This window comes from Lepus europaeus, chromosome 23, assembly GCF_033115175.1.
Source record: "Lepus europaeus isolate LE1 chromosome 23, mLepTim1.pri, whole genome shotgun sequence".
NCBI classification, from domain to species: Eukaryota; Metazoa; Chordata; class Mammalia; order Lagomorpha; family Leporidae; genus Lepus; species Lepus europaeus.
Window position 1 is genome coordinate 24,206,298 of NC_084849.1, and position 22,886 is coordinate 24,229,183.

Genomic DNA, 22,886 nt, shown 5'->3' on the forward strand with positions numbered 1-22,886 from the left:
CCCCCATAAGGGTCCTTCATGTGAGGCACTTAGAAAACATGCGCAGTCTCCCTTCTGTAGGCCAGCGTGGGGAGTGGCAAGTTTTAAGTAAGTCCTCCCAAGGGGATTCCAATAATGTCATCAGGTCCAGTGTCCCCAGACACCAGCAAGAAAAGCAGTTCTGGGGGCCGGTGCTGTGGCATAGAGAGTAAAGTCGCCACCTGAAGCACCAGCATCCCATGTGGGCGCTGGTTCGAGTCCTGGTTGCTCCACTTCTGATTCAGCTCTCTGCTATGGCCTGGGAAAGCAGTGGTAAATGGCCCAAGTCCTTTGGCCTCTGCACCCACAGGGGAGACCCTGAAAAAGCTCCTGGCTCCTGGCTTCGGATCGGCGCCGCTCCAGCCATTGCAGCCATCTGGGGAGTGAACCAGCAGATGGAAGATCTCTCTCTCTCTCTTTCTCTCTCTCTCTGCCTCTCTGTAACTTTGCCATTCAAGTAAATAAATAAATATATTTTTAAAAAAGCAGTTCTGACTGTGGTGTACAGGTGGAGCAGCCTGCATGTGGTGACCACCAGGGCAGGTGCCTGTTTCTGGCATCATGAAGAGTCATGGTTGGGGGTGGGGCTCTGTATGAGCAAGCTGACTTAGGGAGGCACTAAGTGACCAATAGAAACAAAGGTATAGGAAACTTCTTGCACTGTCGCCACGGGACAGAGTCATACCAGCAACATGCCAAGTGAGGTGCTTCATGCAAATTGCAGAAAATGTCTGGCCATACTAAGTGTGTCTGATAAATGGCCTCTAGGAGTCTTTGTTCAAAATCTCCTGGCTTGAGTGGCTAAAATGCCTCTATTCTTATCCACCATTGTTTGCCAGGCTAAAGGAGATAGAGTTTGGAGGTTGGAGTTTTGGTTAGAAGCCAGGCTGGAAGACCTCCTGCAGACTAAGGGCCCTTGGTTTTCCTTTTCTGGAGGACTTCGAGTATTAACACAGTTCCTAGAGGCAGAGCCTTCGTCCACTCCGAGCTCTAATAAATAACAGTGACTGCTAAGTACTGCAGTGACATTGAATGTTGGCCAAAGCTGGGAGACTGAGTGGCATGGTGGGGTGGTGGGGTGGGTGGACAGGTTTAGACTACAAACCAAAGGGTATATCTGAGTGATGTGGACCCCCAATACCCATTCCTGGGCATATGATCTGTGCAGTCACACAAGGCCTCACACTTAGAAGGTTCCTATGCTCAGAAGGGCCTCACATTTGGTTAAAGGCTTCGCTGTCACCATCTTGAAATCCCTAATTTTTTTTTAAAGATTTATTTATTTTATTTGAAAGGCAGAGTTACAGAGAGGCAGAGGCAGGGGCAGAGAGAAAGAGAGAGAGAGAGAGAGAGAGAGAGAGAGAGAGAGATCTTCCATATGATGTTTCACTCCCCAGATGGCCGCAAAGGCTGGAGTTGTGTCCTGATCTGAAGCCAGGAGACAGGAGATTCTTCCAGGTCTCCCACATGGGTACAAGGGCCCAAGGACTTGTGCCATCTTCCACTGCTTTCCCAGGCCACAGCAGAGAGCTGGATCGGAAGTGGAGCAGCCGGAACTTGAACCAGCACCCATATGGGATGCCAGCCCTGTGGGCAATGGCTTTACTCGCTATGCCACAGCGTCGGCCCCAAAATCCCTAATTTTTTTTAACAAGGGGCACCACACTTTCGTTTTGCACTGGGCACTACAAATTACATGTTTGTCCGGTATAACACATCTTGACCCCAGTTCTTGGTGGCAATCTGCATGTGACATTTTCATGTAAGAAACATAAAAAGATTCCATATAAGAAAGATTTCCATATAAGAAAGAGCCTTGTATGTTATATGAACTGTGATAGATCTTGAGTGGCCTTCCTCCATATGACAGGGGTAGGAGAAAGTGGTTACTTTAGGATTAGAGAAAGGGGAAGAAGCCAGGGTCAGAGAAGTGTGTGAGGATCTCCTGGTGCCCAGACGTATGTAAAAGAAATCAGTTTCCTGCAGGGGCCACGTGGTAGGGATGTGGACGCTTGACTCAAGTTTTCCAAGTGGAAGTTGATGAGAAAGGCGAGGAAGGAGGGTGACAAGCAGGTTCTGCTGCTCCTCTTTAGGTTGTTAGGTCCTAAAGCACAGAAGGCGGATCGAAGGCACCCAGTCACCACAGCCAGGTCCATGGCACTGAGAACGGCCTCTCGGAGGCTGTCGGGACACAGTGCTATTGGAGCAGGGCTCTTTGCCTTAAGAGAGAACCAGCCGGCACCGTGGCTTAACAGGCTAATCCTCCACCTTGCAGCGCTGGCACACCGGGTTCTAGTCCCGGTCGGGGCGCCGGATTCTATCCCGGTTGCCCCTCTTCCAGGCCAGCTCTCTGCTATGGCCCCAGGCAGTGGAGGATGGCCCAAGTCCTTGGGCCCTGCACCCGCATGGGAGACCAGGAGAAGCACCTGGCTCCTGGCTTCGGATCAGCACGATGCGCCAGCCACAGCGGCCATTGGAGGGTGAACCAACGGCAAAAAGGAAGACCTTTCTCTCTGTCTCTCTCTCTCACTATCCACTCTGCCTGTCAAAACAAAACAAAACAAAACAAAAAAACCATATGGGAAAGAACCACAGACATCGCCAGAAACCTTGTTCTTTTTTTGGGTCCCCAGGCATGAAGAAACAGCAATCCATTTGGCGAAGTGCTAAGAACAACTTGGTGTCAACTGGTTTTCGGCTGCCTGCTATTATAGACTTGATATTTCTCGAAACTTCTCCATGTTCACTTTTGCTCTCCTTTGAGCTTTCCCACAGTTAGACATGACGCATGTGCAAGTGTTGTGGGGGGTAGGGCTTGCTTTGGGCTACGAATGGATGGAAGAAGCTGAGTGACTCTACTGAGTTTCTCTACAGGACCTGCAAAAGGTCTGCTGCCCTCCTAACACAGGCTGCTTTTTACTGAGCCCCCAACTCTGGCCCTGCCTCTGGGGCTGTCTTCCTGGGCTGTTTGAGATCAGTGGTGGCAGTAACACTCTCTCTCTCTCTCTGTTTATGCATTGCTCGACATTCTGATTTCATGCTTGCTTTGTCATACACTTTCCGAAGCTGTGGTATAACCCAGATGCTCACATTGGAAAATAAACATTGCAAAATACATGCTGAATATACTGCAGTGCAATTGTGCTAGACACTGGTGATCAGATTTGCTTTTAAATGTTAACTCACGGTGTACTCCGGACATGTATTCTGAGGATGTGACACAAGCTGACAGCTGTTTTGAGGACCGCCGCCATTGTCTTCTGGGCATGTCAGCAAATATTCATGACAGTGCTCTGCTTGTTGGTCTTCCTGTCTCCCAACCCTCTGCTCTGAGGATGGCTTCTGAGTCCAGGACCACCCAGGAGAGACTTGAACATGTTCACTGGCCAAACCATCTTCTCCTTAGCTCCAAAGAGTCCCGGCATCTTCCGAACTGGAGAAATCCAGAGGCCAAATGCTGAATCAGGCAAACGTGACTCTCACGTTCCCGTTCCACTTCTGTCACCGCAGAATGGCAAGGATGAGCCTGGCATTCTTGGGGGCCCTCAGCGTTTGCCACTTGATGAGATCACTGACCTGGCTTCATCCAGTTTCCCTAGCAAATAGGTCCGATGTCAGCGGCTTTGTCTAAGACAAAGTTCAAGGTGCCAATCTGGCATGAAGCTGTAAGGTTCTCTGACCTTCTGTCCTCTGAAACAGGACAGAATTACACTTGAAGAGACAAATTTTATTCTTGCGGGTGTAAAGGACCAGGCCCCCGACCTGCAGTTTTAATAACAAGGAGCAGCTGAGAGCGTTGATCCTCAATATGAAGCCGTCAGGGAGATGGTCCACCACTCACCCATCTGCAGTGCGCCCAGGCTCCTAGGCCTGGCCACCTGCTCTGAAACATAGGGGTAAGGATAGATTTCATCAATGAGACTGCATCTAGGTAACAGTATTACCAAAAGCTACCATTTACTAAGGGGTTACTGCATGTCAGACACCGTGCCCAGCACTGTGCTCATCTAATGCCGAATGCTCACAGGTATGGGGGAACTCCTCTACTAAGCAGGCTCAGAGAGCTGAAGCTGTTTTCCAGTCTCCTCAGCTTCGATAGTGCAGAAACTTGCTGGGCTTCGTCTACTGGGATGAACAGGTTCTAAGTTTTTTGCCTTTTAAAAAAAATTTTTTTTGACAGGCAGAGTTAAACAGTGAGAGAGAGAAAGAGAGAAAGGTCTTCCTTTTCCGTTGGTGCACTCCCCAAATGGCCACTACAGCTGGTGCGCTGCACCGATCTGAAGCTAGGAGCCAGGGGCTTCCTCCTGGTGTCCCATGTGGGTGCAGGGCCATTCTCCACTGCACTCCTGGGCCACAGCAGAGAGCTGGACTAGAAGAGGAGCAACCAGGACAGAACTGGTGCCCCAACCAGGACTGGAACCCAGGGTGCCGGCACCACAGGCGGAGGATTAGCCAAGGGAGCCATGGCGCCGGCCAGTTTTTTGGCTCTTACAAATTGATCTCATTATTAACTAAACAGCTACCATACGTCAGGTGCTGGTAATAAGCTAAAAAACGGGGATGGTGGAAGATTTGGTCCATTCTGTGAAAAGGGGAAGATGAGTGGGACTGAATAAGCAAATTGGATCTATTGGGTTGCAAAAATGTCTAGACATGATTGGAACCAGGGCTCAATCACGTCTTTAGGATTCTCTTAATCTCCATTTTCAGATGGGCAAACTCCTTATGGTGGCAAGATGGCGGCCACTAGTGCTAGGCTTGCAACCATATGGGATTCAATGGAATAAAAATAGAAGGAAATGTTCCCCATTCCCTAACTATTTTGGCTTAGGATATAGATATAGATATAGATATAGATATATAGGCTTAGGATATATTATATATATATATATATATATATATATATATATTTGAAAGTCAGAGCTACACAGAGAGAGGAGAGGCAGAGAGAGGTCGGTCTTCCATCCACTGGTTCACTCCCAAATTGGCTTCAGCGGCCAGAGCTGCACCAATCAGAAGCCAGGAGCCAGGAGCCTCCTCCAGGTCTCCCACTTGGGTGCAGGGACTCAAGGACTTGGGCCATCTTCCACTGCTTTTTCCAGGCCATAGCAGAGAGCAGGATTGGAAGTGGAGCAGCCAGGACCTGAACCAGCACCTACATGGGCTACCGGCACAACAGGTGGTGGCCCTACCCAATATGCCATGGTGCTGGCCCCTTGGCTTGGTTTATATTATATACTCACTCCTTGTCCAACCACCAAGACCAAAGGGCTACAGTGTTCTCTTAAGCTTGTCTGTTGTATCCTCACCGCTAGAACCAGGGGTAGTTAGTGTACTGATAGTGGATATATCCATATCTAAACCATATCTAAAAGTGGGGATTAATGCTGGGCAGACAAAAGCAGCAGGTGTTTGTAGCAGACGGATTCTGGGAGCACGAAGGAGAACCACCTACTAGCTAGTAAAGGACTCAATTCGTCAAGTTACAATGGGAGATTCAAGCCTTGTCCATGACCCATCAGTCTTCTATCTAGGGCACGGCCATTAAGAGTCCTATTGGGGCGCAGGTTGATTCAGAAATATAAAATTAAGAGTTGGCCGGCGCCGCGGCTCAATAGACTAATCCTCCGCCTTGCAGCGCCGGCACACCGGGTTCTAGTCCCAGTTGGGGTGCCGGATTCTGTCCCGGTTGCCCCTCTTCCAGGCCAGCTCTCTGCTATGGCCCGGGAGTGCAGAGGAGGATGGCCCAAGTCCTTGGGCCCTGCACCCACATGGGAGACCAGGAGAAACACCTGGCTCCTGCCTTCGGATCAGCACGGTGCGCTGGCTGCAGCACGCTGGCCGCGGTGGCCACTGGAGGGTGAACCAGCGGCAAAAAGGAAGACCTTTCTCTCTGTCTCTCTCTTTCACTATCCACTCTGTCAAAAAAAAAAATTTTTTTTTAAGAGTAAGTGGAAGGCCAGCGCAGCGGCTCACTAGGCTAATCCTCTGCATGTGGTGCCAGCACTCTGGATTCTAGTCCCAGCTGGGGCACTGGAGTCTGTCCTGGTTGCTCCTCTTCCAGTCCAGCTCTCTGCTTTGGCCTGGGAGGGCAGTGGAGGATGGCCCAGGTGCTTGGGCCCTGCACCTGCATGAGAGATCAGGAGGAGGCACCTGGCTCCTGGCTTTGGATTGGCACAGCGCCGGCCGTAGCGGCCATTTGGGGGATGAACCAATGGAAAGGAAGATCTTTCTCTCTCTCTAACTCTGCCTGTCCAAAAAAAAAAAAAAAAAAAAGAGTAAGTGGAATTCATGTTCCTAAGAAATGTTTCCATCAAACTATTTGTGGGAAAGATAAGGTTCAGTTCTGAGGGAATATACTTCAATTACCAATGGAGTGAAGATGATAGAAGTGCATCTCGTACACAAAGCCCATAGGTAAACAGTCCAGGCTTGGCACAGTGATGTCACTTCTACCCAGAACCTAGGCTCCTTCTGGCTTGCTGTTCCCATCATCAGTCACACACAGTGTCCTCTTCCCTGGTGTAACTGTGACAAGCTCAAGTTCCAACCACTGGGTCCACATTCTGGCAAGCAGAATGGGTGGAGGAAGGAGACGGCCATATTCCTTTTGAAGGACAAGTCCCTCATATGTAGTCACACTGGCTAAAATTTAGTTAGTGGGTGTGATGGTTAATTTTAGTCAACTCGACTGGATTAAAGAATACCTCAAAACCTGGTAAAGCATTATTTTGGGCATGGCTGTGAGGTTTTATTCAGAAGACATTAACATGTGAGTCTGAGTGGACGGGGAGGGGGAAATCGGTCTTCAGTGTGGACAAGCACCATACAATCAGCCTGGAGAAAAAAACAGAAAAGGTAAATATGTGTGTCCATCTGGGTCCTAAGCTCTCACCTGTCCTTCGACGTTGGAACTCCAGGCTTCCTGGCCTTCGGACCCCAGAACCTCCAACAACTCTTCCTTCTCCAGTGTTTTCCGACTGAAAGCTCTGCCCCTGGCTTCCCCATGTTGGAGGCCTTTGGATTTGGAATGAGTCCCACTGCTGGCATGCCGGGTCTCCAGCTTGCACGTGGTTTGTGTGAGACTCTCAACCTCCATACTTGTCTGAACTAATTTCCCTAACAGACCCTCCCCCCCCCTTATATATTTCTACAAACTTCATTGGTTCTGCCCCTCTGGAGAACCCTAATCCAGTGGGTTACACCCATCTTTCTGCCAGGGAAGTGGGACAATGTGTTTATTCAGGGAAGAATACATAATGGAAGATAAACAATCTTTTCCAGACTGTGGCATCCTAAAGGTTTGCTGTGCTGCAGGAGTGGCTTCTCCAGAGTTTGAGGACTAGTCACCTGGAAACCAATCATTTTCTTTTTTTTTTTTTTGGTAAAGGTTTATTTATTTGAAAAGCAGAGTTACAGAGGGAGAAGGAGAGACACAGAGACATCTTCCATCTGTTCGTTCATTCCCCAACCAGGGAACTGAAGCCAGGAGCCTGGAACTCCATTCAGGTCTTCCACTTGGGCAGTGGGGGCCCATGCCCTCAGGCCATCATCCACTGCCTTCCCAGGCACACGACCAGGGAGCTGGATCAGAGGTAGAGAGGCCAGGAGTTGAATCAGAGCTCAGAAGGGATGGCAGCTTAACCCATTGTGCTATGCCAGCCCTGGAAACCAAGCGTTTTTCAAAAGGCAACTCTGAATACAAAAGATTTAACCAATTCTTAAGTTTTGTTGCTCTCCTTTTCTAAAAAATTTTTTTGTGTCCCTTATTAGTATATATTCTAATATTGAAAAATTCTAAGTTAGTGGCTTTTAAAATTATATTTAAATTATTTTCCCTAGAAATTGGTAAACTTTCTTGGGGGAGGGGGGAGACAGGTGCTTCTCTCCAGTGAAGCAATGCTGGTGTTGTCAGTACTGACTTTTCTTCAAATCCTCAGTTTCAACCACAATAACCTGGCTCATCTTTCCACTTTCCTTTCATGCTTGTTTAGACATATTTGCACATTCTTATTTGCTTTTTAATTAAAAAAAAAGGTTATCATATAATCTGCTAATTTTCTTTTTACTTAAGAGATAACTCATGGACATGCCACAGGTTTAAGAGCCAGAGATAACATTCTTTTGAACAGTGGCACACGACTCCATAGCATAGCTGTTCTAGAACCAATTCAACTATCTCCTCTGATAGGACTCTCCATCTGTTTCCATTCCTCTGCTGACCACAGAACACACTGCAGTAAACTCGTACTGGAATCCTCACATCTCGGGATTTTCAAATCTCTGAGGTAGTTTTCAAGGCAGGACTGCTGGGTTAAACAGCCTTTAAAATTGTAATCAATATTGCCAGATTTCCTTCTGAGATTTGAAGACTCCACACTGCTGCCAACAATGCACCAAAATTTCAATTTATCCTGATTTTTGCCATTGTACTTTTATACTTAAAAGAGCATCTGATATTAATAGGCAAAAATGGTATCTGGTTATTCCTCTGATTTACATCTTGTGGGTCATATATATAGATGATCCTCTCTCATTTGTTTACCAGAATGCAGAACAGCATCACAGTTCAAAGCACAGACTCTGAATGAGACTACTTCAGTCTGAGTCAAAGCTACATCACCTATTGTCTGATGTGGACAAGTTCCTTTATCCCTTTGAACCTGTTTCCTTAGTTGTAAAACAGCTAAGAATAAGGAATAAGGATAATATTACTGTAACATCCGGTTGTGAGGAGTAAATGAGATACTTGGAAAGTGCCCTGATCGACGCCTAGCACACAGCAAGCACTAACTGGTCTGCAATTAGTCCTGTGCCATACAATGAGTTGCATATATAATGGTGGTCCTCTTCAGATTATATTGCCTAGTGATGTCATAGCTTAGTTTGTGTAAGCAACTCTATGTTTGCACAACAATGAAATCCCCTAAGGACCTATTTCTCGACACTTCCCGTCATTAGGCAATGCAAGTCTACAGTATTGCCAGTTTGTAGGAACTTTGTGTGTACTTGGGAAATTTATCCAGAATCTGTTGCTTATGTTTGAAATATTTCCGTGGTCTATCACGTCTTTTATGGAACTGAGATCTGTTTTCTGTAGTCAAACATGTCTATGATTTCCTTTATGGTTGCTAGGTTTCCTGTTTTGTTTATGCAGACCTCTCATCATAAGATTATAAAAAGCCTCTTAAAGTATTTTCTGAATATTTTAACATTTAAATCTGTAGTCCTTCTGTTACGTATTCTTGTATATGTTCTGAAGTAAGGATGTGACTGCTCTCTAGGGATCACACTTTTGCTGCTATGCATTTCAAATATAATTTAGAAGAAAACTTCATGGAAGTAAGTATTAAAGAAAATGTAGTGCTTGTATCAATAGTTATTTACTGGGTTGTTCCTAATTATTCACAAGTTTGTTTCTTTTTAACAGAAACTTCTCCCTTTCTTACAAGTTCCAGGAAATTCCAATATACAAAATTAAGCTGCTTCTGTTTGAAGTGGTGAGCTGAGGCTTGAGGAGTAGAGAAGAACCTTCTGAGCCAAGATAAAGTTTAGGCTTTCTTCTGAAATAATGAGAACTCTTAAAATGTTCTATACAGTGAAGTGACACAATCAGATCTGTGTGTCACAGACCACTCCACTGCTCAGTGAACAGACTGTGGGAGGGCCAGTGAACCAAGAAAGGCATTCTAACAGTCTAGCAGCAGATGATCTTCTCTTGGACAAGAGCGACAGAAGTGGTTTTGCTATGTTATCTGATAACATGGAGAGAATTTAATGACACCGATACCTGGGGTGAGTTGAAAGGGAAGCTTCAAGAATAACTCTCATGTTTTGGTTTCAGAAACAGGGTAGAGAGAGTGGTGCCGTTTATCAAGAAAGGGGATACTGAAAGGAGAGCAGTTGGAGGGGAAAATATGTCGGGTGTGGGCAGCTTTGCATTCATCAAGTATGGGACATCAAGCTAACAGGTGGACATCTGGAGCTCAGGAAATACCTGAAGGCTGGGACCTCAAAGTCACCAATATTCAGGTGGAAACCAAGGCCATGGGAATGGATGAGATTTTTCCTAAGAGTTTACAACATAAGAAGGCTTAAGGCATCTCCATCAGGATGGACACTGATGCAGGTGGTCTTCTGAGTGCAGGCAACAAAAACCAACCCTGGCTACAGGACTCTGTATAGTTGTACAGGGGTTATCCTGTGTAGTCATATGCAACAGTCGACTCAGCCACTTTATTATTCTTTTTAAAGATTTGTTTGAAAGGCAGAACTACAGAGAGATGGAGACAAAGAGATCTTCCATCTGTTTTCTACAGTTGGTTCACCGCCCAAATGGCTGCAATGGCTGGAGCTGATCGGTCCAAAGCCGGGAGCCAGGAGTTTCATCCACATTTCCCACGTGGGTGCAGGGCCCCAGGCACTTGGGTAATCTTTCTGTTGCTTTCCCAGGTGCATTATCGGGGAGCTGGACTGGAAGCAGAGCAGCCAGGACTCGATCCAACACCCATATGGGATGTTGCCATTGCCGGTGGCAGCTTCACCAGCTACACCACAACACTGGACCCTCAGCTACTTTAATTTGAAGGAGATGAGGCAGTTGGCAAAAATTAGAAAAGCTTAAAGTTCAAGAAAACTAGGAAATGTGGGCAGTTCAGAGCCTCACATATGCCACTAATATACAATATTATGGGAGTACTGTCTGCTGGGATTACATGCCGTCGAGGAAGGATAGCATGCCAAAGAAAAGGTGAGGTGTTATTCTCAGAGAAGTGGATGGGGAGGGGGGAAGACACCAGCTAGGCCAATGTGCACTATGCAGATGTGCATTGTCCAACATGAACAACTTCTTATAATGCCTCCACTCAACATACTGTAGAAAACAGATACATCTCCTTACCAGTGGGAGGTAACCTAAAACAATAGCTAATACATATATAATACAATAGCTAATGATAGCTAATTACATCCAGTGTCAAGTCTAAGATTTCTCGGTTGATGCTCATTATCTTCTATTTCTTAACCCTATCAGAATAACCTGAACCTATGGATTTACTGGTGTATTTCAGTCATCACCAACATAACCAAATTTGTTAGTGAAGACATGGCCATCGAATGGCTCAACTCCAATGGATGGGAAATCTGGTTGGATTAACTGATCATGCTCAAACTTCAGTCAGGGTTGTGGAAAAAGTAGAGTAATGTGATTGGAGGAAAGAGATGGGAAATAAAATTAAAGCAAGCTAGGAGAAATGAGAAAAATGCTATAGTTTTTTTTTTTTTTTTTGCAACATGTTACAAGATTACAGCTGTATTTCTCTTCCTCCTCATAGTCTCCATTTTTTCCCCCTTCAATCATCAATTTTTGACAATGGGGTGACCCAAACCTTTGTGGGGTTGGTATTCTTCAAATCTTCAGAATCCTGCCAGATATCAACACTTATTAAGTCAGTTTGGTTTTCCTGGTTAATACTTTCACAGAGACCTTCATAATACTGATTCCAACTAAAATTGTAATTGCAATTTGGGAAATCTATTTCCAAATACTACTTTTGATTCAAGGTCAAAGGGATTCCTTCACCCTGAATTCATAAAGTCCCTGGATTTTATTCTGTATCAACAGGTAAGTTTCTAGGTGTGAGCTTTTTAACATTAAATTATTCAATGCAATCCAAGCAACTACCCCAACTCAATGGTCTTGGCCTTCTTTACCAACTTCAAATAACCCTACTGCCTTTCAGCTACCTGCTTCTCCAATTTTGCCTTTAATAGGTACATGAAATGATTGGGGGGGGGGGAGGGCCCTCTGTCATTATTGTACTGCTGCTATAAACCGCCATTCCTCCCTTCCTTCCTCAAGTCACAGAGCAGCAGCCCATATTCACTCAGACATTTGAAAGAGATACTATTAAACAAAGTTAAGGACAACCACTAAGCTCTAGTTTTCAAAAAGGTCTAGCAATGTCAGATTGAGTACTGGATGACAAAGGTATTTACTTATTCTTTGATATAAAGGTACAATACAGGCTCAAAGTTTGCCAAGGTCAAACATTAAGCACTAAATTGAAAAAATTCTTTATTTTAAAAATAATGTTGGGAGTGTAAAATATTCAAATACAGAAATGTTGAAAGCCTCATGTAATCTACACTGTTCCAAAGTCATTAGATTTTTGATGCCTTTATAAACATGAGCACATTTAAATGAGTTCACCTATACACTTTCCTATCAGTACCTTGTTTCATTTAACATATCATGGCCATTTTTCCTTGACTGTACACAATAAATGTACTTCCTTCATTTGAACAGATAAGTAGATCTTCTTACAAGGCTGAACCATTTTTACTTAACCAAACCTTCACTGATGGACATTTAGGTTTTATTATTTTTTAATATGTAATTTTTAAATGTTTCTGTAGTAACTATTCTCAGTTCCTGTTTCATTTTTGTTTGGACAATATTCCGTTGTCACTATGGCTGATAGTTTAATAAATACTTGGATCTATCAAGTTTCAATGTTGAGTGGATACCAAATTAGCCAGGACTCAATTTGAAATGAACAGAAACTCAAAATAACTTAAGCAAAAAAGGATATTTATTGGTTCACATAACTGGAAAGTCCAGGGGATATACTAGCTTCAGGCACGGTTGGATCCAGGGGGCACTAACGTTGTCATCAGGACTCAAGTCTCTCCAACTTCTGGCTCTGCTTCCTCTGCACTGGTTTCATTCTCTGACTGGCTCATTCAACATGGTAAGCCCTGTTCAATTTGTTTTTCATCCTCCCAAACTAAAGCACCTCAATGGAGAGTTTCTCCTTCTCCACAATTCAATAAAATTCCCAGAGTTGAGTATCACTGGACCAACTTGAGTCACATGAACATTCCTCAACCAATGACTATGGTCAAGGAGATGAACTTTGATGATTTAATCAGACATCCACCTATAAAGCTCAAGACTGGGTCAGACTGTCTAAACCACATGGATGCAAATTGAAGAGGTGGTTCCAAGAAACACCAAGGAGTTGTTATAGTAGGATGGAATGGATGCTGGGCAGTTAAAAACAACTTGATGTCCAGGATAAGACCAGGTACTGAAAACGTTTAAAATCTGCTCATGGAGGTGAATGGTTAACACTGGAACTGTTTCTTCCTTTGTAATAAAATTCTGAAAAAAAAAAAAAAAAAATCCAAACCCATGAAGGACAAATGTGTCCCTCTTCAGGATGCCTGTAGTCCATCTGAAGGGAAGAATCATCTTCAGTAACATACTGTAGATGCACTGAGTTCCAACACAAGCAAACTGTTCGTGAGTCTGAGAACCCAACTGTCTTGCTGATAAGGGCAACTAACCTCCAACTGGCAAACAGTTCTGGGAGGTTATCTGAGTCAACGATATACTGGAAAAACTTTTCTTGTGCTCCTTTAAGTCTTTTGCCAAGTCAAACTTGCAGCTCTAAAAGGACTGGTGATTCAGACTCATCTCTGTGCCACTGCAGCAGAGACACGGACACTGGTTTTGATCTGGTGTAAGAGGGTCCAAGTGCTGAAAGCAATCAAACACACACAGGTATAGAGGTTTACTTTGCACTTAAAAAAAAAAAGTCAAGGAATGTATAACATGGTCTTTCCTGTTGTGAACATTATGTCTTCGTGGGGTGAAGAGTGGGTTGTTTGTACTCAAAAATTCTTGGTGGAACTGGGCACACGATAGGCTGAAACAGGCTGTTGTCTTCTCAATGTCAGTCTGATGGCAGCAACATGTCAAAAATGGCAGGTAAGAGCTGAGTCGGGTAAATAGACAAGCAGTTTAACTTCAGTAGGGCCAGCCATACCAACAGCCAGGAGACTATCTGGAAGAACAGGCAAATAATGAAGCTCTGTAAATCAGTCTTTACCCCGAGCACTCCAGGGTTAATTCATAGGGCTTACTCTGGATACATTTTTCTGATCTTAACGGGCCAGTCAGGTACAGCAGCTTTAATTTTCCTGCTCATCTGCCCAGGAGCTTTCAGCTTAGGAGAAGGCTGTATTTCCAATCCAGACTTGAGGTTCTGTTTAGTAATCTATGCTACATCTGGGAGCAATAGGGTTGGCAGAGCCAGATCTGTCAAAGTTGGCCCTACTTTCTTTGGTAATCAAGTCTTCATTTTCTGTAAGTAAGCCCATCTCTGAGAATATTACAAGCAAATCAAGGCCTCAGATTGGTTGAATGGTGCTATTAAAAGGTTAGCTGATCTCTGAGGCATGGGGATACTAGGCAAACTCCACTGGTTTAAGTTTTAGGTATTCTGCTTTTCCAATCACCAATTCTTATGCACAGTATACATTAGTACATTAGACCCTTGAGCAGATGATCATCCCTATCTTAAATTCTGATTCTGACTGAATATGACAGGATTAGAGGGAATGACTGGTAGAGATCAAGATCACTTTTTTTGTAAAGTACAGGAATAAGCAGAGAAGAAAAACAGCTGATAATCTGAAGGTAGTAGAAAATTGAGTCTATAGAGAACTTCTTTACAAATAAGAGTTGTATATACAAGCAGGCTAGTCATCCAAATTTTATTTTCATTTGTTGAGGTTGAGCAGTCTACAGCAACCAGACCTAGGCCTTGCTTGATGATTCATGGAGTCACATAATCAACAATTAGTCTAGAGGATTAGGAGAAAGGATATAAAGAAACCATTCCCAACATTTAACCAGTGCATTCAATATAGTAGCTGAGGATAGCTGGCCCTTAGGTTGACTTAGTAAAGGAATGTAATTTTTCTCATGACACAGATCAGTCTTTGTTCAACATGATTTGGTCTGGGAGTTCATGAATTGAATCCTTCCTGCAGAAACAGATAAGCTGACTTAATGCCTGAGTATTCCATGGCAAGGAATGCAGTCACTCTGAATCAGCATAAAATGACAATACTGAGACAGATGGGATTCCATTAAGACATCCACAAGGATGTGTCTGCTGATAAAATCCTTAGCTGAGTCTTTGTAGATTTTTTTCAAGTCAGTCTATGTTTCCAGCAAAAAGGTGGACAATAAACTATTTAGAAACGACCAGCAATTAAGTATCATGGCTTGGTCAAAGGGCCTTCCTCCACTGATTCCTACCCATGTATAGTTGATGTTACCAGACATTAAGATTCATCCTGGAAGTCCAAATGTACATTTTAAATCACACATACAAGAAGGGATATTCAAAGATTGTCTCTTGAGGACCAGCAGTTACAAGTAGTCACAATTTTGTAGAATATGCAGATACACCAGTGATGGAGGAATTGTTTTTGGCTTTTGTTTTTTAAAGGTAATTAGCTCATTTATCTTGGAAACAGCAGTTAAACGGAATAAAAAATAAGTAGCAGTGTAACTGCCACTGGTTGAATCATAGCAATTTGTAGACTGGTAAAATGATGTACGACGTCCCTTTAGGAAATGTTGCTAATATTGCAATTCTGTTTTCATCGGTCATGGTTCTCCCTTGCACATGAAGTAGAGCACTATGGCTGACGACGAGAGGTCAAATGTATAAACTGGTTTAAGATGGCCTTGACGAGGCATCAGATTCAATGCCGGTTTCCTGGAGGATCAAGACTTCAATCATGTACTGCAAGTACCACTAGAACATCTGGTGTCTGTGAGTAAAGTTCATTAAGATGAGTTTTTCAGTGTAAGGAACACACAAAACACTATCTGGCTATATCCAATTCCAGGAATCACTGGAAATCCATCTGGGCTGTTAAATCTAGGTTGACTTCACACCACTTGTAGGTCATTTGACTTCTGGGTTGGGGGAGGGGCAAAGACATGCCCATCTTCTTGCAGTTTTTCCAAGATTGCACACAGTAAGTATCCCTAAGAAAGTCCAGCATCAAGTGGACAAGAAGTTGAGTAGAGGTACAGAAAACATCACAATGTCTTTCAGGTCAACAAGTTATCTAGGGCAGTGGTTTTCAAACTGTGTTCTGAAGAGTACTAGATGTTGCAAGGAAGTCCCCTTGGGTGTCACCATGATGGTAAAGATGCTTTTGGCAGGTTTCAGGCCCCCATTCCTGCTTCACTGCTTCACCCAGAACAGCTTCACTTTTACTCTGGGCTTCTGCACACTTTTCATTCAAAGGGCTTCATGGCTACAAAGCCTTTGGAAAACCAATGATCTAAGAATAAGTTGTTCACAAAATGCTGAAATACAAAAAATAGGTCACAGAAACCAGAAACTGTGTGAGCAAAGCCTGTGGTAAGCCAAGGAGTCTTCCTAGTCATTCTTTCCCTGATGTGGGCCACATTACATGTTGATGGAATCAAAGCTTAAGTCTGCTATAAATTCTAATTGCTTGAAGTTGGCTTTTAAATGACTATCAGAAAACAAGGCTATTGGTTTTATTTTGTTACAGCACTTTTTTAAGTTACAAAATCAATCCATTTCTTTGCAAACACTACTTCAAGAAGTCCATGGCTGGATGACTTCTCTTCAAGCAATGATAAGACCTCAGTGGGCCACAACTCAATTCTAGTACTGCATTCTTATCCTTTTCTCTAGCTTCTCCCTTCCCTTTCTCAATCTCCTTATCCACCCCTCATGAACACACTTTATGGCACAAATCTAAGGGCAGAGAAATATACTGTTAAATATCATGGAATTTGCTCAGTTTTGGGGCAGGTTAACTTTGCCCCATTTCCCTCCTAGGCAGCCCCAGAAATGTTCTAAAGGTTCTCCTCACAGCAAATAAGGTAATAGTCAAGATGTAGGGCTCTCAGAACACACCAATTCAAGCATGATAAAGTGGGTGTGTGTGTTTATGTTCAATGATACTCTGTATATTACAGAATCTCCAGGGCAATCTGCTGATAATCACACTGGCTACACTGCTTTAAAGCAGTTTTTCCATTCTGTTAAAAGGAATGCTAAAAAACCACTATTCTGTGCATGATTAAACTTATGACTTACTGGGTTAAATAGCAAAATGGGACTCTTTGCTGTAAATTTTGAGATATTTGATTCACTTTACTACGTTGTTGACTGGGAAAAGGGACATATTTTACAGTATTTTACCACCTTATTGGACAACAGACAACAGAAAGCTCTCTATATGATATATACAAAACTTGCGCGCACGCACGCGCACACACACACACACACCACTGCTCTAAAAAAAGAAAAAGAAAAAAAGATGGCTCATTTTTGTGTAAATACTAGTTTGGGGATATAGGACCACAGATAGGTTCATGGTGATTGGAATACTGACTCTTTAAAAAATAAAAAAATCAAACAACAAAAAACTCCATACACATATATAATATGAATAGGGATCCCCAACTGATTAGGCCATCCTTGGAAAGACCATGAAAACAGGCAATAGATCTAAAAGTAGCTTTGTGTTTCATGTCATGTATGTATCCTTGTTATCAGATGAGTATGTGCCTTCTTGACTGAACAATCTACTACCGAGAGGTCACTTCTAAATCTCAGGCAAGTTGAATGAGATTCTGGTCTAGAAGCAGCTATCATGATTACACTTATAAAATTTTGTCTGATTAAAGGTACTGGAAAAGGAAGTTAGAAACTCTTTTGGTGATCTTAACCTCCAACCATTTTAACACTGTAGGTAAGGTGAGGCTAAGTTAATTCCATGGAGAATACTGGACTAGGAGTCAGAAGGCCTGGCCTCTACTACTTTATAGCTGTGCCACCTTGGGTAACTGCTTAACCTTTACATTTCTATTCCCTCATTTAAAAAAGGGATTATAATTTATTGTATCATTTTGATAAGTGAGATAAGTATATGTAAAAGTGCTTTTAAAACTGTAAAGTGCTATACAAAAACAGAGGGGATTACCATATATGTTCGACCTTGATGTATCAAGAGGCCTTTTCTGGAATCTGATTGGAGCCTTGTGAGATGCTGTTTGGTAAAGGGATTCCTTGGTAGAATTTCTTATATTTGTGTGAAAAGTTCTGGTTCCTGAGTAATCCCAAAGAAGATGCTATGAGGAGTTCACTGTGCCTCTGTTTTGATCCCAATGAGTCAGAATATCTGCCTTCTTATTCAGTAGGCTACAACAGAGTTGAAGTAGAAAAAGAACAGGGTCCAGTGACTTTGATGGGGATCCCAGACGGTTCATGAACTTCACTCATTTGAGATTGTGGTATGTGGTCCAATGCCATTCTCAAAGAGATTTTGCCTTTCTTCAGATAGTGTTGACAACTAAAAAAAAATCCCCTGATCCAAACTTATGTGTCTCTGAAGGCGTTCACTGAAGAAATGAAATGCATACTCATGGAACAAACTGGGCCCTTGTTGTGATGAAATAGCTTCAGCTATTTGGCTTGAGGACTCTGACTCTTGACTATAAAAGACTGTGCTGAATCTGGGTAGAACAGGACAGGAGTGGAGGTAAAGGCCACATCACGATGGCTGCACGCCTCCTGGATCACAGTGGTCCACTGGAATGGTGTCTTCATCAGTAGTAAGGTGGTAGAAATCACTATGGGCAAGAAACCAGGTACCAGATCTGTAGGCCGATGGAACAGCACGAGGAAGGTGATCAGAAGGTCCACGTGAACACTCAGCAATCAGGAGGCACAGGACTAGAAGGGGCAGGGACAAAATAGGTAAGATAACAAATGTGTGTAATTACAAACCCAAGACTCTGTCACTCTGAGGTGAGTCTATTGTTAGCACCTTAGTGGCTTGACAGGTATTATTTCCCAACAACCCTGGCTTAGAAACTGACGTATGGTAATTGGGGTTGAGTGGGACTGACATCCCCCCTGCCCCCAAACACCCAAAAGCCTAATAAATAATCAGTGATAATAAAAACAGAAAGGGTTCCGTGGCAAAGATTGTTTCCTGATTCCTGAGAACAAACCGTCTCAAGGACTCAGCAAACAGGAACTGCCCTAAACCTCATACTTAGGGGAGTGATCCGATTATATTCAGGCTGCTGGGTGGGCATTAGTTGGTGCAGAGGAAAAAGTGGTTTCAAAGGTGGCACAAAAAGTGAGATTTTTAAGGTTACATATTGACAACAAAGTAAAGGAGATGTTGTCCTTTTCCAATGCCTTTCTCAAATTGTTTATAACCTGCTTTTTTTTTTTTTTTTTTAAATTTTTGACAGGCAGAGTGGACAGTGAGAGAGAGAGAGAGAGAAAGGTCTTCCTTTTTGCCGTTGGTTCACCCTCCAATGGCCGCCGCACCGTGCTGTTCCGATGGCAGGAGCTAGGTGCTTATCCTGGTCTTCCATGGGGTGCAGGGCCCAAGCACTTGGGCCATCCTCCACTGCACTCCCTGGCCACAGCAGAGAGCTGGCCTGGAAGAGGGGCAACCGGGACAGGATCGGTGCCCCGACCGGGACTAGAACCCAGTGTGCCGGCGCCGCAAGGCGGAGGATTAGCCTAGTGAGCCGCGGCGCTGGCCTATAACCTGCTTTTAAAAGCTGCACTTAACTTTCTGAAAACTCTACCATCTGAAAAATATCATTTGAGAGAAAGGGAGATAGAAAAGTGTAAGCACAAAAACTTCCCCATCTGCTGGTTCAATCTTCTATTATATGCTCAGGAGCTGGGAACTCAATCCAGGTCTTCCACATGGGTGGCAGGGACCCAACTAGGTATCCTAGAGTGTGTATTAGCAGAAGCTGGAATTGGACAAGGAGCCAGGATTGGAACCTAGACACTCTAATATGGGATTTGGGTGCCCCAAGCCTCTTCCTAACAGCTGCGGCAAACACTTGCACCAAGATTCCATCTTGAATAGGAGGAAATAAGGCCTTGGTCCTCAGGCACTTCTGTATGTAATACTCTGTTCAACATATCAGCTTTTCTTTATGTCCAAGGGCTCCCTAGATCTTAATATTTATAATTGAAAAATAAAACATGAAATAAACATGGTCCACATCTAGTGACTTTTCTTTCAATGAAGAGTCATCTATCTTAGTTATTACACAGCAAGTAAAGAAACACTGAGTGCTGATTCTAAGACACTCTGCTCTCTCAATTCCTTTGAAATAAATGCCTCACTGCAGGTGGTGGTATGTGTGCACAAAGATATACATAACAGCCCTTACTTTCAACGAGTTTGCTATCTGTGAAGAGTAAATGCATGCAAATAAGATTCTGCAGGCAAAGATAAATAAAAGCTATATAACTGCATGTTACCAGAAAGACAACTTTGTGATTAAAGGCAAGAGTCATGGAGACAAGAGCATCTGGGGTGGAGACTGAGGAAATGGCAGAGTTTCGACAGGTGAAGAGCCAGAGAAGAACATTTCCAGGGTGGAGAAGACAGTATGAACAAAAGCACAAAAATGGTGACTAAGGCAGCTTGGAAAATGGCAAGTACCGTAATTCACTTTGGATAGAGTGTCATCAGTTTGCACTGAGTCTGGACAGAAACTCAGGTCTTCTAATTCCCAGTAACAGCGCTGGTGGCAGTGTTGCTCAGTCGTTGCCTCTTTTCTCACAGCAAGGTCAACAGTCCAAAAAGGAAAACAAAACAAAACTACCTCCAGAGTTCCTGTCACTACCCGACAAGCTCTTCTGGATTTGAGGACAAGTTCTTGACAAATCTGGAGTCCTTGGCTGCGGCTACACGGACCGACACCTGCTCAGACTGAGGCAAAAACCTTTCCGAATTCCAATCCTGGACATTTCATGTTCTGTCACAGAATTTCAAGCTTGTGAGTTCCAGTTGCTTTTTCCCCTCTTTTCTCCTGAGGAAAGCACCTTATCACCACACTTCCAAGATTCTTCTGAGGTACGTCCAGATTTAATTACAAAAGAGCGAAAAGACCAACACATTTTCCTCCGAAACAGTCATCTTTCTGGAAGTGACATAATTTTGTCTCTGCCCTTTAGGTAAAGGCAACAGTCAATTGATATTTTTTTCAGACATCTGAACAAAACAGCAGAGTTGGCTAATATCTAATCAGACAAAATACACTGAAATGTGTTCACTTGCTTAAGAGCTGTACCACTTGGTAAGCACCACTCCACAAAGTGAAAATGTTTGAAACGCAACTGTTCAAACATTTTTTTTTTTTTTTTTAGTGTTTACTGGATAATGGCCTGGAATTTGATAAAAAGCAGCTGACAATTAACAAAGCAAAACTTGGCATTTTTGCCATCTTATTATCACACAAGCAATAAGAATACAAGGCAGGCCAAGGAAAAGTTAAACTTTGAATCACTTCCAAATCTAGTGATTTTGAAGTTCAGCAGGAGTTCTAACAAAACTTCTCAGAGGTTAACTTTAAATAAGAAAAATCCCCCAAATATCTTCAGGACTCCCATGCCTGGTTCAGTGTGTTCCAGGGAACCCGCTTGCAAAAAGACCCACGTGCACCATTATTCGCTGGGCTCGGCAGCACTGTTTAAAAATAAGCCTGTTCACTACCGACCACGCAGACCAGGGAGACAATATAGGAGCAGGTAATGGATGGCAAACAGTCATGAAAAATGGTCAACGAAGGGAGTCGGAAAGGTAATCAGGCACCAGTATAAACAGCAGAACACCAAGAATTGCTGGGCCCAAGATTAAATAGGCTTCTTGATACTAGCGAACGCACCCACTCCTAACCGTAGCTGCTTTACGTCGGGTGCCATTGTACCATAGGCATCAGCTACCCTCCAGGCACCCCATGGTGAAAGGACAGGATTCAGAACAGAAGCCAAGCAGGGGAGCACTGTCACCCCCAAATATCCATTATGCATAGAAACAGCTCACATATCCCAGGGACTCAAACAGGGGCTTTAAATCGGTTGTGAAGGGTCCCAAATGACATCTAGGCCTCAGTTTCCTCCCTGTTGGCATCAAAGAGTGGTGGTCGCTCTTCAGCCCTCTAGGTCATAACCCCCTTTGAAAACTTGCTAGCGGTGGATCATCATTCCCTTAAAAAAATAAAATAAAATTGCCCATCTCCACAAATTTCTGCATACAATTCCAGGGAGTCTGGGGAATCTCTAGCTCCAATCCAAGGTTCCCAAGTTCAACATCCAAGGATTGGGCCAGCTGCTAAGTTTTCTTACAACTCAAAAAAAAAAAAAAAAAAAAAAAACACCACCCCACATTACACACAACGATCATTCTTTACGTACACCGACGCTTTGCATTTTTACAAAGCGCCTTTCAATCCCACACGACGGGCAGAGGAGGAAACTGAGGCGCAAATCACAGAGTGCCCAGCCTAAGGTCACTCGGCCAGCTGGTCGCTAGGCCCGGAAACAAACCCAGCTCTTCCGACTCCGGAGCCCGACTCCCCACCCCGGAGCTGCCGCCAGAGCTCTCGCCCCGCGCTAAGGCGGCATAAGGAGGAAAAGGCAGAGTAGAAAGCCCACCACCAACCATCCTCCGGCCCCCTCCTGCCCCCCAAGCTGGGTCCTTGCAGGCCCCGAAGGGTGGCGCCAGGCGTCCAGGCCCGCCCCGGCCACCCCTGCCTCCCCGGCCGCGCCAAATCCCGCCGCCGCCGCCGCCGCCGCCTCCCCGGGAGCGGGGCGGAGCAGCTGCCCGCCACCGCCGACCACCCGGACGACTCCTCGTCGAATCGCAAACGCATAGGCCGCCGCGCGAGTTCTGCGTACGAGAAGAAAGACGCGGCGCGACCGCCAACGGCCACCGGGCGCGCGCCGCGGCGGCCGGGCCTGCGCCCCAAGAGCTGGATGCCAGAGCAGGAGAAAGAGCCGCCAACCGATCGCTCGATCGACCGCGCGCCCGCTCCTTCGCCCTACCAGACCGGGGAGGGGGGGAGGGCGCGCCAGGGCTTCTTCGAGTTAGGGGCCTGACTCCCCGGCGACGAGACAAGATGGCTCCTCCGGTCGGCGATGCAGCTACCGTCCCGGCTGCGTCGCTCGGCCCGCCCCCGGTACTGTTTC

General features: G+C 44.5%; 1 protein-coding gene across 1 annotated transcript; it reads right to left on the reverse strand.

Moving 5' to 3' along the window:
• Positions 1–12,593: 12,593 nt before the first annotated feature.
• TUG1 (taurine up-regulated 1) lies at positions 12,594–22,781 on the reverse strand (the record flags this gene model as incomplete). The annotated part of the gene is made up of 2 exons (XM_062182769.1): positions 12,594–18,605; positions 20,359–22,781. A coding segment is annotated over one exon (471 nt), but the record flags the coding sequence as incomplete, so codon positions are not given.
• Positions 22,782–22,886: the final 105 nt, after the last annotated feature.